At 34.5% G+C, this 12,783-nt stretch overlaps 1 protein-coding gene across 1 annotated transcript; it reads left to right on the top strand.

Moving 5' to 3' along the window:
- Positions 1-3,683: 3,683 nt before the first annotated feature.
- LOC141359536 (pregnancy-specific glycoprotein 22-like) lies at positions 3,684-8,371 on the top strand. Its single transcript, XM_073862150.1, has 6 exons — positions 3,684-3,842; positions 4,358-4,687; positions 4,901-4,945; positions 6,265-6,594; positions 6,792-6,812; positions 7,504-8,371. The coding sequence occupies exons 1-6, from the start codon at positions 3,800-3,802 to the stop codon at positions 7,857-7,859; spliced, it is 1,125 nt and encodes a 374-aa protein (XP_073718251.1). The 5' UTR covers positions 3,684-3,799; the 3' UTR covers positions 7,860-8,371.
- The last annotated feature ends 4,412 nt before the right edge of the window (positions 8,372-12,783 follow it).

Raw genomic sequence — 12,783 nt, 5'->3', positions numbered from 1 at the left:
CTAAGACTGAATCTCTTGTGAATGATGTGATTGCTGCTTTTGATGTTTACATCATATTGTCCAGAGTCTTCAGTTTTGAACTTCATGATGTAGAGAGATCCAGACACATGCATATTCAGTCTGCCTCTAAATCTCTCATCATGGACAGGATCTGGATCTGAAGCCTAATATACTTCAAACCGTTTATTTATTGCCATGTTTTTTAAGTAATAAATTAAACTTGAATTTAACTCTAAACGTAATGACTGTAACACAAGAAGTGAACCAGAGTAAACCGATTGAACTGATCAATCTTAAGCCCACAAAGATCAAGCGTGTTCATGAACCAGAATACAAAATATGACTCATTGTGGAGAGGTAAAAACAGCAAAGAATTAAAGAGTCTTCAATATGATTGTGTGTATAACCTGTATATATAGATTGATGTTGAGTTTATTATCTGACCTAATAAAGATGTAGGAAAATTTATCAAAACTGAGCCAAACCCCAAACACAGACTGGCTCATAAATGTTTTTTTGTACCTGCAGTAAAACCATGGTTAATTTTAATAAGGGATATTTCCATTTCCCGCTTTATCGCAGAGATACAATGCCTCAGCGGGTACAATGAAAACACTTTTGTAACACATATAACCTTTATAAAATTCTTGTCTTTTATATCTTACTCACCATCCAAGACCAATACAAAACAGTAGAATAACACACGATCCATTATGTTATTACGATCAAGCCAGACTTCAATCTGAGAAAAAAACGGTAGGAATGAGCGATTTCGAAAGACTTCAAAAAATCTTTCCCGCAGCCCTCCCACACTGCAAAATCCCGGGAGTTAAATTAACACTGCTCAGTGTTTATATAGGTCCACTCCCCAGAGTGTTAAAAAAGTAACACCAGAGAGAGTTAAAAGCAGCAATCTGTGACTTTATCCTCTCTATCACCATCTCTGTTTGAAACCTAAAATTGCATTTTACATCTTACTTGTAGAGATATTTTCTTATCTTAGGATTAGATGTTGGCTGTTTCATTTAAAGTCACCATTATTGTGATCAGTGGTTGTTTTAGTTGGACTTGACTCTTGACTATTAGCTTGTTAGTTTTTTCTAACTGCTATATCTTAGTGTGTTTAAAACACATTGTTATAGCAAAGAAAAGGTTACTGTGTGATTGAATAAAACAAAATGTCAAACATAATCTTTTAATGAACAGATTTATTAATATAGTTTTTTCCTCCCTCATCAAAAGCATCATTTTCTATTAATAATAAATCACTACAGTTTAAGGTCCTGAACTCTCATAGCAGTTTGACATTCTGAAGGATTTTGACAGTGTGCACAAAAACATTAACCGCTGAACAATGTAGATACAAAGACATCAAGAATCGGAGTATGAATCTCAACAATGGTGACAAAGAATATGGTAAAAAAGTTCATTATTTATTCATGCCGCAGTGCATTATGGGAGTTCTGGATGAGATTTGTAATGTGTTAATACCCAGCATGCATTGCAGCATGAAGCTTTTCACTTTATTGTCACCATCATTGTGATTCATACTCTGATTCTTGATGTTTAAGTGTCTACACTAGACTGCAGTTAATCTGTAAGTGTCAGTGTTTAAAAATGGTTCAGAATGAAAAACTGCTATGAGATGGATTTCATACTACAATATCATATTATTGACAGAAATAAACACTTCTAGTAAGAAGACACTAAATAAATTACTTTTTAAGAATGTTATTTGAAAGTATATCCTAACAACCATTATAATCATGGAAATGCACTAGTGCCTCCTCTTTGGCCACAAAACATGTTTTTAAAACATGCAATTATAAGAGCCAAAAAAAGAGCTGAAAAGCTGAGACTAAGACTCAAGAGTCCAACTAAAACAACCACTGATCACAATAATGGTGACTTTAAACGAAACAGACAACATCTAATCCTAAGTTAAGGAAATAACTCTACAAGTAAGATCTAAAATGCAATTTAAGTTTTCAAACAGAGATGGTGATAGAGAGGATAAAGTCACAGATTGCTGCTTTTGGCTCTCTCCGGTGTTGCTTTTTTGGCACTCTGGAGAGTGGACCTATATAAACACTGAGCAGTGTTAATTTAACTCCCGGGATTTTGCAGTGCATGTCTTTACATGTAAAGCATGTTTGAGATGTTTTATAAGGAACCCACATTCATCATTTGTGACATATGTAAACGTTCTCTGGAAGTCGTAAAATTCCTGTACAAAGAGAGAGAAAATCCTTTAAAAGTGCTAAAGAATGCATGTTAATAATCTGTAAAAAATTGTTCTCTGATACCAACACAGAAGGTTTGTGTCTTTATTACGTGCAAAAATGATCCAGGGTCAGTTTTTCATGTCCATTTATAACTCTAGGATTTGTCTTTATAATGAAATAATGTTGAGAACATAATAATGTTGAGCTCTGCTCTGATTGGCTGTTTCTTCTTCAGTAGCTCTGTGTGTGTGTAGACAGATGTTATGTTTGAGTCTCTATCAGATTTCGAGGAATAATCAATTGTTTGGAGTTTATTAATGGACGTTTCTGAGTGGTAAGTTTGTGTTTTTTTTTTAGTATGGACCTGCAAAACTAATTTTATTGTCAAGAGTAGAACTTCTGCCTAAACGTTAGCATATAGCATTAACTAGCATATAGCATTAACTAGTATATAGAATTAACTAGCATATAGCATTAACTAGCATATAGCATTAACTAGCATAAAGCGCTAACTCAGCAGTCACAACTTTGTTTTTATCATTAACAACATTGTAACAAATTTATGGAGTCTGTTGGGTCAACAACCTTATTACCACAATGATTAACAAACATTCAACATGCAGTGCTGTGCCTCTGTTAGTTCTACTGTTATTTATTTTAAGTTAACCACTCTCAAAGATCTGCCAAGTGTGCAAAATGTATATGGATCATTATGAAACATGTTGAAGTTTGCCAGGCTTACATTAAAGAAATACAAAATAGAAGCAAAGAAAGATTAACTTTTGCTGCTTATTTGTGGTTAATGTGTTCAACGTCTGTACTGTATGCTGAAATAAAACAGCAAACTGAAGCAAAGGAACTCGCGTGACAAAAACTTTTACCGATTTATTGATAGAAATGTGTGAATGTGTAGAGAAAAAGGTGTAAAAACACCAGCCCATCTGAAACTTAACTTAAAAAATGAAAACAAGCAGTACATCTAATAAAATTCTTATGTTTTAAATCACTTAGAAGTGAAAATGACAGAACTCCTGTAAGAACAGTGACATTAAAATACAAACACATAATTGTCAATTTTAGTAAAATGTGTTATACAATTTTTTTCTAAATATCAGAATAAATGTATGATGATGATGAGCAGCACATTGTTGAAGACAGTGACTGTAATATCTGTTTGTTTTAAGCTTGTTTAACTGAAACCATGCGTGCATGAATGGTAATCAATATGCCAAAACTATGGTTATGTCAGGAATAATACACTTAGTAGTAAATCCAAACAAACTTTATTATTTCTACACAATTTTTACATAATGTATAATTGTATTGTGTTTATTGTAGGCTATATATAATAGTTTATGTTTTGTTTAGGACGTCACTTCTATAAACTTTGTATTTATTGACACTAATTGTGTGCTGAAAATGCTCCACCCCCTGTAAACTTTGGTCAAGAAACAGCATGATGTTTTATTAGGTGGTCCTTAACTGGAGTAACACCACATTTGTATTGTGTTTATTTCAGTTCACTTTTAGTCTTTTAATGTGTGTGGAGGGTTTTAGTGTTAAATATTAAGAAAATGTTTTATACATCTCTTGTATTGTGTTTGTGGACTCTGGTTGGTAAGTTAACCTTGTTTCTTCTTTTCTTTTTTGTTTTGTTGTGTGAATATTCAAATGATCCATTTAAACAACAAAGTAAACTTTACTACAGTGGGCACAGATAATCACAAACTAACTGAATAAATTATTAAACTTATAAAGTGTTAATATTAACTGGTACTTGAGTCAGTCACTACAAAAAAGTTACTGCTGTTTTTAATCAATACTTTGTATAGTTACAGTGAAAGTTAGCAGTTTATTAGTGCATGTTAACTATTAGTTATTATTAGTGCAAAATTGCACTACTCTTTCTTTTTGGCCACAACAAACATGTTTTAAACACACAAAGTGATATCAGTCATAAATAAAATGAATAATCAAAAAACCTAAGAGTCAATATTCCTACTAAAACAAACACGGATCACCATAATTGTAACCTTTAGCACACAACTTGTGACTATAGTGTCAAAAGTAAAACTTTTTGTAAATAATTAAAGCATTTAAGAGTAATTTGATTATTCTATTTGTGTCATCAGGTGTGTTTGGTGATGAAGTGAAGTCAGTGTTTGTGATGGAGGGAGATTCTGTTACTCTATACGCTGATATTACTGAAATACAGAGTAAATATAAGATCGAGTGGTGGTTTAAAGAAATCCGCATCGCCAGAATCAAGAGATCATTCGACATCTATCCTATATATTATGATAATGATAAGACTCAGAGATTCAGAGACAGATTGAAGATGAACAATCAAACTGCAGATCTTACCATTGCAAACATCACAACTCAACACACTGGACTTTATCAACTATATATTTATATAGGAAATAAACCGGCAGTCAAGAGATTCAATGTTACTGTTTATGGTGAGTACAATATTACTAAAAGTTGTTGATATTTGCTATTTGTATTCAGTTTTGAATAAAATTCCAAACTCTTTGTCAAAACTATACAACTAATAATATTTCACTTTATTTTTAGTTTTCAAAAATCACAATAAACTCTTACATCTTGTGCTGACAAACAAAACAATATTTTTGTTAACAGTTGATTATGCACATTTTCTTAATCTTTTTCAGTTTCTTCTACTCTCAGCATTACTGAGTCAACACAAAATCCATCAGGTATAAACAATGTGTTCATGTTGTATAACACTTAACACCAAATATAACCAGCTGTTAGCAACTAAAGATGTTTTAGCCCTGTTGTTTTTCTTTAAATATTCTGTCCTTAAAATATTTGGGTGTCAAAAAGCACCAGTCACAAACATCTAAAACAACTACGTGAATTATATTATGTGCTACAATACAAAGACAAGGAGGTAAAAGCAAACTGGTGGTTTATTAAACGTAACACTGATCCAAACACAGAGTTGATGAATGATGGTATACTGATGGTATAAATGATGAACAGAACAAGCAAACACAAACACTTTTTGACAGTCACAGTTAGTGATGGTCGCTTTCGCTTTGTGAGGCTTCGAAACCTTTACAAATCTTTGGATCGAAGTGTGTTTCAAAGTGGCTGTGATTTTAGCAAATGAGGCTTTGTTATGTCTCAAAACATTTAGAAACGAAACTCTGATGGTTCACCACTATGGGGTGTTGATCTAAAAATGAACATATGAATCAGTGGCTACTGTGTTTCAATAATTTTGGGTCAGTTTTATTATAAATGTTAAGTAAATGATTTGTTAAAATGTAACACCAAAGCAGTGTTTAAAGCTACAAACTCTCTATCACCATCTCTATTTGTAACCTAATTCGCATTTTACATCTTGTAGTTATTTATTAACTTAGGTTTAGATCTTGGCTTTGTTTTGTTTAAAGTCACCATTATGGTGATCTGTGTTTGTTTAAATTGGACTCTTGGCTGTTGATTTATAGCTTGTTTGTTTTTTATGACTGCTTTAACTTTGTCATATTTGTTGTAGCCAAAAAAGAAACAGTAGTGCAATTCTATGGTGGTGGTTAGGAGATAATGTCAAACAACACCATCTAAACTAATTATTTATTAGTGTTTGCTTACTCAGAAGTATTTTTTCTTTCAATAATGTTATATTATATCAGTTTATCATTCTAAAGAATTTTGAAATGCTGTACCATTAAAAATTAACTGTTGTCTAATTTAGACACACCAACATCAAGAATCCGAGTATGGATCTCAACAATGGTGACAATAAAATGAAAAGCTTTATGCTACAATGCATGCACGGAATCAACAAATTACAAATCTCATCCAGAACTCCCAGAATGCACTGTGGCATGAAAAAAAATCATGAACATTTTGACTATTTTATTTGTCACCATTGTTGAGATTTATACTCTGATTCTTGATGTTTGTTTGTTTAAATAAGACACTGGTTAATTTTTAAGTACATTGTTTCAAAATTCTTTGGAATGACATTAAAGAGTTTATTTGATTAATCGATTTGTGTGTTCAGGTGTGTTTGGTGCTGAAGTGAAGTCAGTGTCAGTGATGGAGGGAGATTCTGTTACTCTACACACTGATATTACTGAACTACAGAGTAAAGATGATGAGATCGAGTGGAGGTTTGAAGAAATCCGCATCGCCAGAATCAAAAGATCAGTCAACATCAATCTTATATATAAAGATATTCATGAGACTCAAAGATTCAGAGACAGAGTGAAGCTGAACAATCAAACTGCAGATCTCATCATCACAAACATCACAACTCAACACACTGGACTTTATACACTATATATGATAGGAAATCAAGAGACAATCAAGAGATTCCATGTTACTGTTAATGGTGAGTGCAGTACTGAATAATTTAAGGATCTGTTGAAATAAATACCTTTTAACTCTTTTACTAATATTTCACAATGACTTTATTTTTGTTTTTCAAAATCACAATAAACAATAAACATCTCACACTTTTAAACAAAACAAACCTTTTATTAACAGATCATTTATTCACTTCTCTGTGTTTCTCTTTATATTTGTCAGCTGTTCCTACTGTCAGTATTGGTGAGTCTCCACAAAATCCATCAGCATCACACACTGTTTTTTAGATGGTGTTGTTTGACATTATATCCTAGAATTGCACTACTGTTTATTATTTGGCCACAACAAACATGTTTTAAACACACAAAGTGATAGCAGTCATAAATAAAACAAACAAGCTAAAAATCAAGAGTCATGCTAAAACAAACACGGATCACCATAATTGTAACTTTAAAAAAAACACACCAACTTTTTGGGGCTCTTTTGATTATTCACTGTATCCCCCAGAGTTAGATAAGTCCATACATATCTTTTTTATTTCTGTGCGTGCCGTAACTCTGGCTGACACACCCTCCGATAGCTTAGCTTAGCACAAAGACTGGAAGTAAATGGCTCCAGCTAGCATACTGCTCCCAATAAGTGACAAAATAATGCCAACATTTTCCTATTTATATGTTGTGATTTGTATAGTCACAGCATGTACAAATAACAAGGTCATATGAGACACAGTTATCTTTTAACAGTATACATCACTCCACCCAAGTGCATCGCCTTCTGAGAATATAGTTTTCAGTATGTATACGGTCAAAAGATGGCTTTGTCTTACATGACTTGGTATTTGTACACGCTGTGACTATAGTATGAAAAGTCATAAACCATTTTGTAAATAATTAATACATTAAAGATTATTTGATTAATCATTTTTTGTGTTCAGGTGTGTTTGGTGCTGAAGTGAAGTCAGTGTCAGTGATGGAGGGAGATTCTGTTACTCTACACACTGATATTACTGAAATACAGAGAGATGATAAGATTGAGTGGATGTTTGAAAAGATCCGCGTTGCCAGAATCAAGAGAAAACTTCACCTCAATCCTATATATGATAATAATGATAAGACTCAGAGAATCATAGACAGACTGAAGATGAACAATCAAACTGGAGATCTCACCATCATAAACATCAGATCTGAACACACTGAACTTTATACACTATATAATATTAATGGACATCAAGAGACAATGAAGAGATTCAATGTTACTGTTTATGGTGAGTACCATACTGAACATTGTTGATATTTGCTATTTATATTTATATTCGGTGCTGCAGTAGCAATAAATCGATAAGCTATTTATTTAAATGCGCGTAATTCTCATGATTGAGTTTATCTCTTTTGTGTTTTCTTACAGACATCTGAAATAACAGAAGTCGTTTACACATTTTACACCATTAAAACAGATCAAACTCCTCTCTTACCTTACCAATAATGTATTTTATGTGTTTTCATTTCATTTATGTATTATATCATTTAGTGGTTTTGTTGAGTTTGTTGTGATCCTGAATGTTAATGTATTTTATCAGTTTGAGTTTTCACCACACCAACACAATGTTTGTTGTATATTTAATATTAAATCTCTGGATATGAATAGGTTAATAAATTCACGATTAATTGTGTGATTGTGACCTCTAGTGGTGAGATGAGGAAACTGCAGTAAATGTGAGACATCAGAAGATGATATTCATTATATTTATATGTAGTATTGTGTTATTTTGAATAAAACTATAATTAAATTGATTCTTAATTTCATTATGCCATTGTGATTTAATTTAATAAGATGGAGTTCATTTTTTGTAAGAAAAGTTCCTCTCAGATATCTTTCTCTAAATCTAGTAAACTATAATAAATTTCCAATAGTGTAGTGTTTTTTAACTTTACTATACTAAACATTACAGCACACTACAGTACAGTTTATTAATTGACTATAGTTAATAATACCACTTTAAACTATAATGCACTTCAGTATAATACACTTTAGTACAGTTTATTATAGTAAATACTACAGGTCCTGTTGACCAGACGTCTCTTTTTTCCATTGTTGTGTTTATTGAAGATGTGTGATTTCACTTCCTTTATCTCATTTATCTTCATTCTGCTTTGTGTTCACTCTTTGTTACAGTATAGAATATTGGTTTATGGCCATTAACATAATATTAAGGTGAAGATGATAAAACATGAGAGTTGTGGTGCACATTTAATTCTGAAGTGATTTGTGAAGCTGTGGTTTTGTTATTTTTGATACAGTTAGTATCCGCACATCTCTGTCTAGGGTGACCATACGTACCAGGCCAGGATTTCGGGTGTGTCTTCATCGTTGCATCATCATTGAGGTTTATTGTTTTAAGTTAAGGTAAGAATGAAACTACAATGACTGTTTTTGTTTTTAACTAAAATGTGAGAACCTCGATGATGTATGAGGTCATCAAATACAACTTCCGGAAGATGCACCTGAAATGATGTGTCCTGGGAAAATGGCACTTATAGTCACCCCTATCTCTGTCAGACAGCTTCATGTTGGATGTGGTTCATTATTTTTTGAGTTTTGCCCACATTACTGAAACCAGTTTAGTTTATGGTTTTGTTTTTCATTTTGAATTTTTATGGCACTACCTGTTGTGTTTTGGAGTTCTTTGTCCAGTTGTGTCTTGTTAACGTTTGTTTCTTTTAGTTATCAGTTATTGTTTAGGTTTATATGTTTGTGTCACACTCCTGAATGTTTGCTCATTCCTTTATGTTTTACATTCATTAAAAGCTGTCATGTTTTTATGTATAAGCAGACAAACTCTTAAGAAAGCACCAGCTGCCCCTGATAAAGTCTAATGTAGGTGTGGCAATGTCACTGAAAAACAGGGTCCTGAAGCCGCTCATCTGCCAAAATTATCAATTTGTTTCAATACAAACACAATCCAGAAGATGGCAGTAAATCCAGTAGTGCGGTTTCACTTCACTGATGCTTTGACACAAATTCATATTTAAATGAACTATGGCCATTTCTCAATCCGAAGACTGCAGCCTCTGGAGGTTCTAGGTCACATATAGTTCATTAAGACTGTCTTATTTCAGAATATTAACAATTATAAAGTTGACAATTATTCTTAGTTAATCGTAATTGTTGTTATATGCTTATAACTTGCGAATGTAATGCTCATTAAATAAACCAGGCGTGATGACGTATGCAGCTTTCATATCAGTGTCGGCGCCACGAGCGGGCCCTAGGGAGCGTGGCCCGGTGGAGATAAAAAAATAATAATAAGATGAACCAGGTGCCCCCCCACTGAAACAGGAGGCCCCCTCATTCTGTATTCACTGGCGCCGACACTGCTTCATATGTGACCTCCGGCGGATGCTGTCACGGTTAATCCGTCTCATGTCTTGTCTCTGTTCCAATTGTTGTCACCTGGACTGTCATTGATTAATTACCTGCCTCATCACACCTGTGTATCGTTAGTCTGTTTGTATATATACCCCTGCCTGTTGTATGTGCACTTGCCGGATCATTGTCATTACTTCACTGTCTCTTCCTGTCTTGGATGTTACTCGTGTTTTGTTTCCTGTTTTATATTAAATGTTATTTATTTCATGTGAACCCTGCGTGTGTGTCCTGATTCCTGTAACCCATCGTCAGGGACGTACTGGGACTGAAATTCAGCCCGGGACTTTAAGATGGAGGGGACTTTAAGATGGAGAGGCCTTTTACGCGAGTGCCCTTGGTGCACGAGCAGGATTTTTTGCAGTTATTTTAATTCTAGTAGTGTTTTTATGGTATAAAGAGAATCAGATTATGCTGAAGACCTTAAAGAAACTTTAGGATAACACCTGCCTCCTCAGGTTGTATAAGCAAGTCACCACTGCACTAAACACAACCAGGTCAGCAAAACCCAATCTCGAACACATAAGTCACAGTATACTGCTAACTACCAGCATGTCATGTGTACAGTCAGTTGGAGTGATAAAATTGTTACAAATACTCACACATACCCACTCAGATAATCAAAAACTACAATACAGTCCCATAAAATAGAGATTGTGTGTGTACGTACTCACTTTCAACTCTCCCTGACTCCACTTCCCCTGTGCTGGACCCTGCCTCTGCTTACTGATTGTACAGCTACATGTGCATGAAAGAACATCAGTAATAAATATGACTAAGAATAATTCCTTTTTTTTAATTCAATCTGTGCTTTAGTCAGGTTATAATCTAGTAAGTGGAACTATTGCATTTTATCCTATATGTAAATATGTAATATTGTACTGTATTTTTCTATTTGTGTGTCCTTAATAAACCTTTGATTGATTGGTTGATTGATATGCCTACCCTGCTGAAAAAACAGCATCAAACCAGCATGGGAATTATGCTGGTCTATGCTGGTTTGATGCTGGTTTAGCTGGTGGTCACCAGCATAAAAGCACCAAAACACAACATATGCTGGTCTTGCTGGTTTTTCCAGCAGGGTAATATGATTGCCTACCCAGCCCTGCACACTGCCCCATCACTGTTTTTGTACTGGTTCCATTCTCCTCCTCCTCTTGTTCTGCTTTCCTTCCTCTTCCTCATCAATATGACTGCAAGGGTCATCATCAACCTGTCTCTCTCCATCAGTGACCTTAACAGCTAATATACAGACATACAGGGATTCCTTAGACCATTTTACTGTTTGAACACAATGATGACGTGGAAACGTATGAACGCGCATGTTGGCAATGGAAGTATGGCAAGAATCAGCAGTGAAGCAACACAGACAGAGAAAGTTATATTTAAAAGTTGACTTTATCAAGTTTTTCAACACAGCTACCAGATCCGTGTACTATAGTGGAGTGAATAGAAGACGTTAGCAGATGGCCAAATATAAAGTATATTATTAGTGCAACCAAACGCAATTACCAGACATTTTGATGCTGGGAAACTGTTTTGATAAACTTACTGAGTTGCTAACACGTTAAAACCACTGGGGAACAACACCACTCCTGTTGCCAAAATGTGCACGCAGGCTATTTCATCAATTTCATAAGCGGGATAATGTAGAGCGAGGCGGTTCTTATAGCGAATACAACACCGTACAGCTGATTCAAGCTCCGCTTTGCGTGGGGTCCTGATAAGCCTGTCGGGGTTGTATTCGCGCTTATATATGCCTATATTTAAATGCAAATATAAATGATTTCAGTGTATAATAGATGCATCACTAATTGTGCACCTGTCCTGTCCATGCTGCTGGTCCTTCCTCATCTGCACTTCCTGCCACAGCGTCCTTTTAACTGCGAAAAAGGTCTGTTAATTTGGCGCATTTAGCTGCCTCTTTTGATCGGCGCCTTTGAGCCAATCGGATGTGAGGAAAAACGAGAATCAGTCCAAGTTGGGAGGGGCCGCTCTTATCCCCCCTCAAGATTTGAAGAATTGGTTTGGCCCGGTCTGAAACAGACACAGCGTTCCGCTGCAGCTGAGCGCCTGGTTAGGGATTAAAAAAAAAAAACTTTTTGACCTCCGGCCGGTTCGGCCTGAAATGGACCGGCCGTTCGGGATTGCTCCCGGAACTCCCGATGGCCAGTCCGCCCCTGCCCATCGTGACAGATGCAGCCTTCAGTTTATCCTTTCTGTCAAATGTATTCATGTAAATGATTGACAGTGTGATATTGCATGTGTTAAAGCTCTTGTATGATAAACTACTAAAGTACAACAAACTTATAAAAATACTTAAGAATTAAACATATCTGATTAAATTATAACTGAACACAATTATTAGTTTTATTAAAGATAAAGATGCTGTAAAAGTCTTTATGATCAAAAAGACAAAATATAATTTCAATAAAACTGTCATTTATATTTAATGATTAAACTCATGGTGGCACGAAGTGTTTATAGTGATAAAAGTCACAGTTTCACAATTACTGAGAAACATGCAGGACTTCAGAGTGATAAAATATTCAGTGACAAACAACACGACAAGATCTGTGGAGATTAAAAACTGACATTGACCACAAACATATAAACTAAAATAAAGGTGAGAGGTTCAGTCGTCTCAGTTTTTCAGTTAATGTTCCACCCAGATCTTCATCTGACCTTTCTCTCACATCTCTTTTTCCTCATTTTAACATCTGCTTTGGTACGTTTGACCGGTTCAGTTTTTTTGGTTCATTAGTTTTTGTCGTGTTTTCTTTAACAGTCA

Source organism: Misgurnus anguillicaudatus, chromosome 23 (assembly GCF_027580225.2).
Source record: "Misgurnus anguillicaudatus chromosome 23, ASM2758022v2, whole genome shotgun sequence".
Classification (NCBI taxonomy): Eukaryota; Metazoa; Chordata; class Actinopteri; order Cypriniformes; family Cobitidae; genus Misgurnus; species Misgurnus anguillicaudatus.
This window is presented reverse-complemented; position numbering and strand designations above follow the sequence as displayed.

Bases quoted from the DNA above. Each gene is read 5' to 3' on its own strand.
- LOC141359536 (XM_073862150.1), top strand. From the start codon at position 3,800: ATGTTTTATACATCTCTTGTATTGTGTTTGTGGACTCTGGTTG. The intron at 3,843-4,357 runs GTAAGTTAACCT...TTGTGTCATCAG, and splicing joins GTGTTTGTGGACTCTGGTTG to GTGTGTTTGGTGATGAAGTG. The intron at 6,595-6,791 runs GTGAGTGCAGTA...TATATTTGTCAG, and splicing joins ATTCCATGTTACTGTTAATG to CTGTTCCTACTGTCAGTATT.